Raw genomic sequence first — 13838 nt, forward strand, 5'->3', positions numbered from 1 at the left:
GAAATTAAAAAGAAACCTATACACATTAATTACTGCGGTAAATTGAGTGAATATACAAACACAAGTATATTAATATATATTTCTTTCTTCGAATTGATAGTTAAATATACATACTGAAATAATAACCATTTTAGTTTGATAGAGTTACGAAAGAAATTCATACCTATTATATCTTATTTTTTACACTCAGCGATAATTTAATATTACATTAACAACTGCATGAAGTTAATAATATTTTTACTGTGTCCAGAAACAATTTAAGACCCTAACAATAGGTTGTACAAGTTTATGTTACAAATATATTAATACATTTTATTTCATATACCAGTTAACATTATACCCAGGAGTTTTAACTCCTACTTTGTATCCTTCATATTTCAATTATATCAATTGTTTTCTAGATGACGGTATAATAAAAAAAATTAATTATTCATTACCAAAGTTCTTGGGCTTTTGCACGGGATTTTTGAAGAATTTAAGAACTACGCACATTTACGCATTATCTTTATACACTCATCCATCACTGGTGGCTGCTACTCATTTCGGGTGTATTAATCTCGAAGTATCTTCGTGGTTTTGGTACTTTGGTTTCCCATGTGTAAACGGCAGGTATCGGTACTTCACCATGTGCTGTGAAAAAAATTTGTTAACCTTCCACATGACTATCGTAACTGTACGTCAATTATGAACGAAAAATGTTGTACTTGACGATTGTTTACTGTTAGATCGGGTGATCTACGATTGCCACTTTTAATAGAGTTTAATTGACTTAAATCTCTTCATATCTAGGTTACTTGTGAGTTATGTAACCACAAAAACAAACTATCTATGTCGTAACCATACATGTAGGAAAAGTACTGTAGCATATCTCCAGAAACTTCAGTACAAGACAATGATTATAGTTCTATCACATGCATCGATCACAATTTCTACTTGTAGGGATGAATGGAAGATTCTTACCTTTATTTGACGTTTCATAGTGATGCAGAAGAGTGTTATGAAGTACATAACAAGGATTGGCCAGAATACTGGAATATTAAAGCAATCGAATAAAGTGCACACCATTCCAAAAATCGTAGATTTGGTCACTGAATACCAGAATTTAAATTCTGGTAACCGCCTTATGAATGGCCTAAATTCTTCGTTCGATCTCGTGGGAAGTTCAGGACCATCGCCATCTAAAACCAGACATGATATTAATAGTACAGATGTGAATATCATTAGCCTTTTTTTTAATCTCACGATTAGCTGCACCCATATATTACTAAATATCAAATCAATATTGATCAACAGAAAGGTTCAAGTATGTCTGAAGTTCGTTCTCACCATCGAAGTCCATCGCAGGATCAATTTTTGGTGTGAGGAATGCGATGAACAGATTGAGGTGGTAAATTCCCAGGGCATATGTAACGATGTACCATCCCTAAACAATGATAATGTAAGATTATTCAACATATCAGCATTGTTGGACAGTATTTAAATTTTTGTAATGGACATGTCATTTTGCATTTGATTTCCCGCCCACCTGTGTTAATAAAATCCGTAATATAAATATGGCTAAAAGAAATGCAGCAAATATCCATCTTGAGATAGCGTGAGGAGTCCACACATCCAAATAACCCTGATATACCTATGACAACGAACAAGACTGTCAATAAATCGTGTTTGATGATGACAAGCAAATAATTGCGAAGAAATTGAGAATAGGTTTAAGAGTTTCTTAGTTCCTTTTCAAATATAATATTACCTGTGATAATCTCATTAGTCCTTGACTAAAAATGTTCCGCCTCGGTGTTCCACCCAAGTCCTCATCTTGCATCATGATATTTTCCTTAAATTATTAAAACCTGACTGTAATAAATTGCTAAAAAATTTGAACTTTTTCACTTTGGATTTTCATTACAAAATACATCATGGGATTATAGAAAAAAAGAATGTCATGGACTAAACATATTTCGCAATGAATTAGATTGTGCAATGCGATCCTGAGGGACTGATAACGTTGCATAAATACTATAGTTAGAGATAATAACCGAATGGAGTAATTAGCAGTTACCAAGGCAGTTCTAACCTAACCTCTAAGCAGAATGAAATTTAGTCGTGCAAACGTGCGAGAGTTGACAGATATTCCGATATAAAATGTTGTTTTACCTAAAGAGTACACTGTATCCAGCCAATCTCGTCGATTCTAATAATATGATAATTTATGTGGTTAGAAAAATATTACACGTCACAACATTAATGGCATACTACGGGATTGGGATTATGGAATTTATTAAAGAATTCTATTCCAAGGATGAAGGAACTTTTCCGAGGTGACGGTGGCCGATTATCATTGGTTCAGCTTTCATGCAGAGGACGCCACCTCCTGGTTAGATCCGGGGCGAAGAGCAAATAATCGTGGTCGGAACGCTGCACGAGACGATGACTCACCAACGCAAGTTCCTACGCTTGTTGCATTGCATTTTCGAAGAAACGCGTCTTATTGGGTTACTAGGATTCATACTCAATTCTATATCAGCTTATTTCCATACAAACGAATAGACATTCAAATTCTTTATTCATAATTTATGTGAAGCAGACAGAGTGTGTTCACGGAGACTTCATTCCTTCCAAGTTCAAATCTCAACCAATCGACGTTCTCACTTTATCGTTAAATGACGTCACTGCCACCCTGTCGAACGGCTTCCACAGATAAAGAACCTACCGAAGCCAACCGACTTACCCTCGGAGTACCAGTCATGCCCACGCTTCTCGCTCACTGACTCTCGGTCTCTCTTTTTCGGTTGGAGCATATACAGCGTGACCGCATCTATGTGATCCACCGTTATTTCTGCACCGTGTTCCAGTATTATTACATTTCATGGTGGTGGGACTCCTACTACTCCGTGGGTGGGTCAGCCGACTGTCACTTTGTTTACGTCGCCTATGTAAACATGCCTCGTCTAAATGAGCATACATTTTTATGTAGTGCTTAATTTTGTGTTTATTTATTATTTAGATTATCGAATTTACTGAACAATAGTGTGTCAAGTGAAGGATTATAACTGTGATATATGGATATTTGAAATAGCAACAGAAATGACAGAAACCGTAAAAAATCGTAAGAATTCAGACTTTGGCGTACCACTAGGAGAGAGTGACCCAGAATGTGAATCTCGAAGCAGTAATTCTACAAAAACACCAGTAGTGAAAAAACGTAAGCGGTATACATTTGAGGATAAACAGAAGATATTGGAAGAGTTAAAAAACTTAACCTCCCGTGAAATATGTACAAAGTATGGCATGAGCGATCGTGTTCTTCGTAAATGGAAACTTAACAAGAATGTAATAGAGGATGCTGCCAACAAAAATAGTACAAAAACATTGAAAAAAGTTTCTAAAACGGAGAAACTTGATGCTGAATTGTTTGAGTGGTTTGATGATTGTCGCCGCAATAGCATTATGGTTTCTGGACCAATGTTATGTCGACAAGCACTTGTCATCAACTCCAGGATTGGTGGCTCGGAAAATTTCAAAGCTAGTAACGGATGGTTAGAAAAATGGAAAAAACGAACTCACATCAAAGATTTGACAATTACTGGTATGCAAAATTTATCTTCCGTGTTCAAATTCTTTTTATGTAAATTATACTACTTTCAAACTGGTAATTCTTTTTTCCCATTAAGTATTTCTTTGGTCTTAAGAAATCTCATGCATATACTACATATGGAAAATTTTATTCCTAGTTCAAATTTATGAAATATATAATTTTTCATTCAAAATCAAATTAATATCGTGAACCATTTTACGGAATAAATTATACCTCTCTAAAAATGATTAGAGATCTTCCAATCTTTCTATAAGTACGGAGTCTTGGAAAGGCTTTTGAAATTCTTGATCTTAAATAAATGAAAAACTATGATATTTATTCAAAACTATCTTATATTATGATATATTGTATGTTGTAAAGGGGAGACACTGTCAGTCGATGAGGAAGCAGTTAATCTGTGCATAGTAAAGCTTGCTGAGTTGATAGCTAAGAAAAAACTTGACAGAGCACAAATCTTAAATACGGACGAGAGTGGTTTAACGTACAGAATTAATGTAAATGATTTACTTGATCTCTTGAAAAAAGTTGAACGCTAGAAAGTGGTGGATGCTGCCGCAGTATTCAATTTCATTTGGAAAACTGACCAAGGTAAAGTATTATCTTCTTCTACATCTATTTTGAAGCTGTCAATGAGCTGCACTGGTTACGCCATTAAGAATAGTATTTTTTTGGAAATATTAACCTCATATGTTTTTTATTTCATGTATTTAGAAGGAGATATGGAAGAATTCCATTAGCAGCAAAACATATATGCTCCAAGCTCTCAACAAAAAGAAAATAATGTTGGTTAGTTGTGTACATCTTTAAATATTTTACATGAAAATCTTTAAGTAAACACATACATTTGTTACATATGTAAATATAATTCTTATATTTGACTAAGAAAATTTATGTGTTTGGTTAATGGAAAGTATCGATTGCTTATCTCACAGAAAAATTTCTTCATTGTATAAAAACTAATTTAAGACGGAAGTATTACAATCTTCTATAGTTACTCCCGCCAAAGAAATTTCACTTTAAAAATTCTACCCGATCACAGGCAATGATGCAAAATAATCAGACATATCATCGATAAGATCGTTCTCGGTGATATGTCCACATTCAAATATCATAAAGTCGCCTGGTAACAGAGCAGCCAATTTTTCTCGGACAAAATTCATTCCCACAGCTTTTTTATTCGGCTTAAAATCATTGAGAAATTTTCATTGCGATTCATATAGAGTTCATGGGATTCGAATCTGTCTGTAACGCCAGCGACAAGTCTTACGCGCAGCCGCTTCGCGCAGCTCAACGTAGAGATGAAAACGATGGAAACTGCACAAGTGCGTGTTCCGAAACTTGCCAGTAGCGCTGAGAACTCCCTAGGACGTAGTCGGACAAAATGTATCGGTATATTTTGAGGTAGGGTTTTAAGTATTATACAGTATTGAAAGCTTATTTCCTGCAACTGTTTTTACCAATCGCGTGAGACAGTTTTATAAAGCGTCAAATCTGTATTTATAATTTTTTTCACACGGTTTTCTTTACTTTACTGTCACCGTAATCAGTGACTTCGCGAGGGAAACACACAGGCTTATACAAGTATGCTTCTTCGCTTGTTTATTGTTTTCCTCGCCTGGCAGCTGCGACCCTCTCTTTCGGTTGTGCAACAGAGAGGTCCGGTATTGGCTGTATTCTCTCTTTCTAATTGAAGCTTCGGCTCCGAGCACAGATCGCGCAGTCTATCTTTATAAGTTTATGGGCATCGCGCGGAAAGCCCACGCGGTTGCATGTCGTTTGTTTAGTGTCGTGTTATTGTGGTGTATCGTTCGATTTTCGGAGTGCATTTTAACCAGAGTGATACGGTGTAGAAAAATACGTGCCACAACTAGAACAGTTTACAGCAGTCGGAGGTAAGTTTGAGTGATATTTACAAACCATCGTAGAAATTTAGCACCCAAGGATTTTTCTGGCTGCTTACTAAGCTGTTTTTCGGCAAACTTTTACCTTAAAAACAACCCTGTTTTGCGTTTCTGCAGATTACTAAATAGTCGGTGTATTAAACTTCAGCTGTAGGACTATTTTCAAGGTTTTTTCATCTGGTGATAATGTACAATTGCATATTCGATTACTACAGCTATTTTATTCTTTTCGTGACGTTCGTATGAAAAGATCATTTTTACGGCACTTATTCCCACAGGGAAATTTATTTATTGAACGCTCGTCAAATTTTTTAGACAATATAAAAATACGTGACCTTTTACTATATCATTGCATCAGTTTTATTTGTATTCCTTAAATATTTGCATTTGGTAGTGACGTTCCACTGAGCGGTACAACGGATCGAAGAAAACAATTGAAGTACGATCAATATTGTGGAGATTAGCTTTCGATTGTTTTTGCTCAAGCAAACCTCGCGGTGTATTTCTTCAAACATTTTTAATTTTCGATCCTACGTTATATTTTGAATTCCCTTTATAGATTGATTCTGATACTGCTGATGTGTGTATTATTCCGTCGTTCTCGTGTAACAATTAACATTCAAACTTCGGCATGTCTGATAAGTTTGTTGAAGTGATTGAGCCAGCATTTAAAGTACAAGCAGAAATAAAGCGTAACTGTGTGTGCAGAATTTACGTGTAATTAATTTTTCGGGTGTATAATGCTGGAGTCAAACCGATCAATTGTCAATTATCTTGTATTTGTGAAAATATATTGCGAAATGCGAGCGAGATTAAATTTCGTACCGGTAACGTAACCGTGAAAACCGCAACTTTAGAATTGTTTAAAATGCAATAAACCGTAGTAAAGCAAAATATACCATCATATTTTGGATCCTCAACTCCTTGACAAAGTAGGTATGTTTTCAATGGTTTGTTACATCAACGTTACTTGTTACGTGAATAAGGTTTTACGACAGTTTTCCTTATTAGCCACAGAAGGATAAAATAAGGCGTATTTCGATCAAATTGTTTATCTTCATTGATTTGTCAAAACGCGTTTCGTAAATGTCCATTGGAATTAATAACTCTTCCTCAAACAGCCTTATAAAGAATGTGAGAGTTGTACCGATTTATATTCAATTTATTTGCATCTGTGAGCTTCTGTTCACGTATAAAATTTTTTTTAACAGTTTTCTTTGTTACCCTTGGCAGAATAAATCTGCTCCTAAGTGCAGGCAACCTAACATACCGTGAAGTGTGTACGATAATAAGGCGTATCTTGTTAAAATATTTTAATAATTTTTTTTAGAAATGTTAAAACGTTGACTGCATTCAGGTACATCATGCAGCGATACATTTTTAACAAATTATTCTTTTATCTCGAAAGATATTTTGTATTTTACTAAAAAATTTTTTTTACTACGGTAATTTCATTAAACATTCATTGGGACGTTTCACGCAAAACGTGAACGTTGAAAAACTATTGTTACGTTATGTTTCTTATGTATCGAAGAGAGAAATTTCCGCAAGATTTCGACATTGCAAAATATGATCTTCGTTGAAACTTACACGCGAATCATACAGCGATTATTGACGTGACGGTGTCAAAGTGTTTCATGAGAATAATGACAACCATCTGCAGATCACGTTGCGATATCCTCAGTGGCCCGCGATCTGGTCCTTAAATTCAAGAGTAACAGAAAAAAAATTCGTCGATACATCGTTGACGTAGAGGGTAGTCAACCACCGTGTTGTCAGTCGATAAGGAAGGCTCATCTAGTTACCGACGGATCGGAGGGCGCAGGACGAGGACGAGGGTAGGTTTCGAAAATCCGATTGCAAAGCGTTGCAGTAGTGATAGTAAGGCTGTAGTCAGCCAAACCGGATCGCCGCGGTTGTGTTGCTAGTCGCCGTTCGCCAGGCGTTCAGTTGGTTTCGGTACCGAGTCGCGCCAAGCTGCAGACGAGATCCCGGAAAAGGGTGTATCTGGTATTACCCTACGATGGGAACGACCATATTCATTTCGTCAATAGACAAGTTTTGCAGAAGAAGCACCCGGTCCATTTAACCCTCGGTGATAATCGTTCGTCGAATCGCATCTGACACTAAATAGATATCAAGTACAGTTTTCAACATGCAATCGCGTAGTATGACTGTCGCTCCTTTGCACAGCAACAAATAACACCTATAATTGTATACTTGGAATATTGCGTACCCGTTGTTATAGAAAAAAAAATAAATAAATAAATAAAAAAAAAAAAAAAAATCGTTGCCGTTCGATTTATTTTTCAACAAGATGATGATGATTTATCACGACGCTGCGTAATCAAGACTAATCAACAATTATCAAAGGCGATAAAATCTCTTTAACTTATCGTATTCCGTTTTAACTCACCGGGTTTTCTGGTTTTTACGTAGTGCTTTGAATTAAACGATTAAAACGCCGCTTGCGGTAAATCTGCCGACTGTATCCTGTCGTCCCACAGAAGACAACCACCGTGAAGTTTGGAAAATAGTCAAGGTCCGTTTAACTATTTGCGTTACTGTAATGTGATCGTTGTTGTAATATATAAACTGGCAATTGTCTCAATGCTTAATGTTTTTCATACCGTATTATTTACATTCTCTCTTCGTGATACAGGAAAATTACTGACAGCAAGAAATCAGCGAATAATGTTTTACAGGTTTCAGACGAAATTGATTTAGTTGAATTTCATAGACCATGAGAAGTTAGAAGAAGAAGTTGGAAAATCTTCAATTCGAAGTTTAATGCAGAGGTATAATTTTTTTAACACCAACGGTGTATCGATACTTATTACAATCAGTTTTACAGCATTTTCTGAAATTTCACGAAAATATCTATTACATTTTATTAGATTATATGAGAGAGTAAAATAAAAAAATAAAAATCTCCGAGCAAGAGGAACAAGAATTAAGGGAGCTTTCCAGTGTGACAGCCCGAAAAATCGCTGTTTTTCGCGATTTTTTTTTTTAAAGAAAAAATAATCTAATCGGTCTGGTTTTTTTTTTGTATATTAATTGGGTATTGAAGAATACAAAACAATTTTTTAAAGATCGATTTATTTATTAATTAATATCTATAAAAATGATGAAACAATTGTTGCAGAAAATGCACTTGGATGTGGTGTCCACGTTGGGGGTCACAATTTTGATCTGAAACAAAAAACACAAAAAGATTATTGATCGGTATATAATTGGCTTTCGTGCTATGGAGGCTTTTTTCTTTTTTTTTTTTTTTGCAAAAATGGCGCTGGTTTGAACAAAAAGTATCGATTTTAGCATTTTTTTTGGCAGTTTTTTTTACAAAAAAATAGGAAGATGTCAAAAAAAAAAAAAAAGCTTCCATAGCACGATAAACAATGACGTTAAGAATATTGTGTAAAAAATTCAACTCGATAGCTTTAAAACTCTGCCCTCCAAGTTGGACACCGTTTTGAAAAATGCTGTTTCGAGAAAAACGCGTTCAAAGTTTCAAGTGAGGAAATTTTAGGTAAATCGTTTACTTACGGTCAATCAGCGATGCCAGGTCCGTACAATATCCCTTCTGCTTCTTCGAAAAGATCGTGCTCAATGGATTGTTCAGTCCGACGAGCTGTCCTCGCCTCTTTGCTATCCAGGGACGCCTGGCGGTTTGCTTGGATGATGCGCGCATTCTTGTACTTAGCGGCGAAATGTGCGGCGCTCGGCCCTATCGTGCATCCCATCGTCTTCAAAATTTTTAAAATTGGGTCGTAACCTTCATTGAAGGTGCACACAGCACACTGCGTAGCGATTTCTACTATCTGCTTGCCGCAGAATACGTGCTTTGGGGCTAGTTGCCACACACAGTGATTGATTGATTTTCAAGAATTTAGCACGCCGTCCGCTTTTTTTTTGAAAATTGAGTGCGACAAAAAAATAAGTCGCGCGACTAATTTACGGCTAATTAACGGCAAATTATGCAATAGTCCGAATTCACATTTTCGACAATTGGCGAGCCAAGTTCATGTACGTGCAGGTAGGAACGAGACAATAGAAATAACAGTCGCACGGGCAGACGGCCGACGCGGCAGCTGTAGCGCTCCCTTGCCTTCTTCCAAAAAATGCTGTACAGTAACCGAAATAATCTGAATTTCGGCATGAAAATTTCAGGGAATATTCGGAAGAGTGTATACTATTCGATAAAGCAAAAAAAAAAAAATCGATTTTTTGAAAATTTCACACTGGAAAGCTCCCTTAAGATGTTTAGCCTAAGTCAAAGAAATTATTTTCGGTTATTATCTCGCATTAGGTTACCTTCACAGGTTTAAGAAACGTTTGTCTCGGCCTTCTATCCATTTCCGTTCAACTTGACTTATCTTAGGGAGGGAAAATTAAAAGACGGCCTTGTCCAAATACGATTGTAGCTGGTGGGAGAGGGTCGACAGCGACAGTTAATTGATTACGAGGAGACACGAACAAATACGTTTGTAGGTCTACGGTTCACTATTCCCAGGAGTTGTTTCGACGATATGTCCGTTATTATTATCGCTTCAGGACTGAATCGAACTAGCCACTCCGAAAGGTTTATAAGACGTGATTCTACTGCGTATATAATATAATCGGGGTAACGATGATTTGCGATGCACCGAGTCTCCCGCCTTGTATATCATGATAATTGCAAAACAAGCTAACTTTTAGATTCTAAACATAAGAATGCCTTTTCGTTTCAAAATTGATTTTTTATTTTTTATTTTTTTTGTTTTGTTTTTAATCAGGATTTTCTGCCGCAGATAGTGTTTTAAACTCTAACTAGTTGTTGGAAAGAGATGCGTAGTCATATTTTTATAATTAGTTCCGTGGCTAGTATTTTTTCCATAAAATATTTTAGACATTTGATAGGCAAATTTGTCGATACAGGATATTAAAATAAATTATAAAGCTTTCATAAGCGTGCAAGTGGAACGAGATTAAAAAATAATCACATAGAGTAGGACAATAGTTTTTGAAAAATATTCTTGAAATTCTGTGAATCGTTAATCGGAAATTTAGATTCATATACCGTTTATAATATAATTTACGAAGAATGGTAATTTGTCGTAATTTTGAAATGCATTTTTCAAACAAATTTATAATCTTTGGGTATTTCTGATTAGCTTTACTTGAAGTTTCCGTTCATCACTGATTTTTTGAGACTCACGTAGTATGCAAAAACCGCTTATCCGCAAAATTTTATACGTAAAACCAAAATGAGAAGGTTGTATAATATCGTACCAATAATCAGTTTCAACGATTTAGTAGAAAAAAATTACTACATACGTTGCTCGTGTGTAAATGGATATTTCTCATGAAATTCTGAAATTTAAGTCTCGAGTCATTAGTCCTGAGTGACATACATTTATTATCGATGCGACATTTTTATTTACATGCAAGTAATCGATGCTGGGATTGTAATTGATTTTGTAATTATTTTATTAAACTCATTTTTCTATATGTTATAAAAGAAAAATATGAAAGACTATCACGTTTTAAGTAGACCTTGTTTGGTGAAACTTCGATAAAAAAAAAGATAAAAAATATTTTACTCGATAAAAAAAATTTTGATAAAACCCAAATACGTAATAAATTGTGTCGCGGCAGTCTTGACAATATTATACTTTCGTTACATTTTGGCGCAGTTTCTTCCCTGTGGTAATACTTATGAATTTCATTCTCACATTTCACACAAAATCTATGCCCTGCTTTCTCTCCCACAACACCCAAGCGAATACTCGGAGTTTTCATGCCGTTCGGTACGTCTCAAAGGCGCGAGGCATTTCGCATTGTCGTAAAGTTGGAGGCGCGCACGCGATTCGTTCGTCCTTAACGTGGATCAAGCTTTCTCGTTATTTTTCCCGAGAGATTTCCTCCTCTTCCTCCTCCTTCATTCCAACTCCGTAGGTGCCTTGCACGCCGGGCAGATGGAAAAGGATGGAGAAACGAGAGAGATAAAACATGCAGAGAAAGAGAGAGAGAGAGAGAGAGAAATCACAGGATGGAAATCGGTCGTGAAAAGTTAAGGATCCACAGCCTGGATCAAAAGTTGGGAAGAGAGTAAAATTCGTTCGAAAAAATTTACAGTAATTTTACTCGCGCCGATGATGATGAACACGAATAAAATACGATCAGTAATATGTAATGTAAATTATTCCGAAAAAATTCAAGTAACACAATCTACACTGAGAAAAATTTCATTTGTTACAGTAAAAAACTGTTTGAATATTGTCGGAATTACGAAAAACTAGGTACGCGTTACCATTTTGCGCTTTTGTCGATCATTTTTTGGTTATTGAAACGCAAAATCAGACTCTGAGGTTAACTCTACTTTTTTAGTTGAACAAGGCTTTAACGTCAATTTATCGTTTCACGAGCGTTAAATTTTCGCAACAGTTGCAAGAAAATATAGCAACAGTGATCGTAATGAGAAAGAATAGCAACGTATACCAGACTTTCCGGTAAAAGGTAGAAAACTAATTTTCATTTTCTACCCAGAACTATATTTTTCGTTCGTGGTAAAAAATGATAATATTTAAGGACTGAGCGGTAACCGGAACTAAAAATTTTCAGTACATTTTCTATAATTAGAACGTTAAGAATGATTAAACACTGATGTTTTGAGGTCATTTTCTTCGCTGACAAGATCTCCGCAAATTGTTTAACAAACATTCAATGAATTTCACTGAATTGTTGGACACTCGAAACGTGCTAATGCAATTGTTGACGAACAACTGTTGTACCCTGTTATCACAGATCTATTTTTATTCACCCTGGACATGAATAGTTGTAAAAAAAATGTGAGGTTTTTTTTTTGGTTGTTTTTGTGTCAATAAAATAAGCCTTCATAAAAACACACATTTTTCAACTCAATATTTTGACCTGAATTTTGTCACTCGGGGGTTTTTGGGCTAGCTGATGACGAATCTGAAGTCAGAATTAGATAATTTTCATATCCAATCACCAGTCACCCTGTAACTGAAAGGCTTAATTACTTTCATCGTATCTTAGCTTGTCCTTAGTAGATTTTTTTTCAGATTCACGTCCGTCACATCGTTATGTAACGGCAGAGATGTCGTTTCATTTACGTTCATGCTATCATTGGCGTAAATAATGTGGAAGTATTTTTTTATTTTTGTTTTTTTCCTCTTCCATCGACTTTCGACTCAGATTTCGTTCAGGATTTTCATTGATTCTTCATCACTTACCGTACAATACGCGCATACCTAACTGCGGACTATAAGAGCGGATAAAAAATGAGGATATCGGACAGAGCACGATTGAACAAGAAAGAAGAGCCAGAATTTCATTACGGTGCGGATGGAACGTCGGATTAGGATAGATAGATGTTTCTTCGGCAAAGAGGGAAATGAATGAAGTATATAGGCGTACATACATAAGACTAGATAGCAATCATCAGTAGAAATTTAGCCTCTACATATACACGTGTATATATGGGGCATTCCACCTCAATTCGAACAGGGTCCGACCCTCACCCTCTTAGATTTGGTCCGCGTTTTTTTTTGCATTTTTGTCCCAACTCTAAAAAGCTTGCCAATTTTTTAAAAAATTTTTCCAACCTTCCCCGACGCCCACAGAGCGCCTCAAATTTCGATATTTTGACGATGATTGCGACATTTTTGAAAATTGAGAAAAAGAAATTACGTCAATTCTGTGGCCGGAACCAAAAAATATCCCAAACAAAATCGGAGTGGGCTAGCAAAACGGTAATTGTTTAATTCATTTTTCAGCTAATGAATAAATTTCTTTTCAGTCACTTTGATCTTTTTTTTAAGATACAGGATTCGATATATCCTCCCTAATAAAACAACAATCTGTAAATTCAAATTAAAATTCACAATCACTTTGTTTTCTAGTCATTTTGACGTTTCAATTTTGTGGGGAAGAAAAAAAAAAGAATAAAGCCGAATAACAAAAAAAAAGTCATCGGTTAGTCGACAAATTAAGAACAGATTTCCGTTTTGCCCGACAAATTCAATTTCGATTGGAATATTTCTCGGTTTTCCCCACTGAAATAACGCAATTTTATTCGAAATTTAAAGAAATCTCGCCATCATTGTCAAAATATCGTAATTTTAGGCTCTTTGTGGGGGAAAAAAAAATTGGAATGCTTTTTAGAGTTGTAACAACAATATAAAAAAAAAGGCGGACAAAATTCAAGAGGACGAAGGTGAGACCATTTTTGAATTGACGTGGAATACCCCGTACATATTACACATCTATACACATACGAGTACAATATGACCCTGCACCTGTACACATAGTCGTTATCTGTCATGCCCAGGGGATCA

At 35.6% G+C, this 13838-nt stretch overlaps 2 protein-coding genes across 6 annotated transcripts in view; one reads left to right on the forward strand and one right to left on the reverse strand.

The window, feature by feature from the left end:
* Window positions 1-220: 220 nt before the first annotated feature.
* On the reverse strand, window positions 221-2314 carry LOC107223632 (protein RER1). Of its 2 annotated transcripts, XM_015663375.2 has the most exons (6): window positions 2152-2314; window positions 1748-1831; window positions 1526-1630; window positions 1327-1423; window positions 961-1178; window positions 221-630 (listed from the first exon to the last, which is right to left on the reverse strand). In XM_015663375.2, the coding sequence occupies exons 2-6, from the start codon at window positions 1820-1822 to the stop codon at window positions 538-540; spliced, it is 588 nt and encodes a 195-aa protein (XP_015518861.1). In that variant the 5' UTR covers window positions 1823-1831; window positions 2152-2314; the 3' UTR covers window positions 221-537. The 2 variants fall into 2 exon arrangements, with proteins under 2 accessions (XP_015518861.1, XP_046592244.1); XM_046736288.1 differs by lacking the exon at window positions 1526-1630.
* A 434-nt stretch (window positions 2315-2748) lies between these two features.
* LOC107227172 overlaps window positions 2749-13838 on the forward strand; it is a 122675-nt gene continuing 111585 nt past the window's right edge. Inside the window, exons 1-3 of one of the 4 annotated variants that reach the window (XM_046736286.1) lie at window positions 2749-3583; window positions 3953-4180; window positions 4304-4378. The gene's annotated coding sequence lies outside the window, so the exon portion shown is untranslated. Of the gene's footprint in view, window positions 3584-3952; window positions 4181-4303; window positions 4379-4937; window positions 5485-7388; window positions 8036-13838 lie in introns of those variants that run through there. The other 3 variants (XR_006903679.1, XM_046736285.1, XM_046736287.1) reach the window with 3 other exon arrangements.

This window comes from Neodiprion lecontei, chromosome 4 (assembly GCF_021901455.1).
Source record: "Neodiprion lecontei isolate iyNeoLeco1 chromosome 4, iyNeoLeco1.1, whole genome shotgun sequence".
Lineage (NCBI taxonomy): Eukaryota > Metazoa > Arthropoda > Insecta > Hymenoptera > Diprionidae > Neodiprion > Neodiprion lecontei.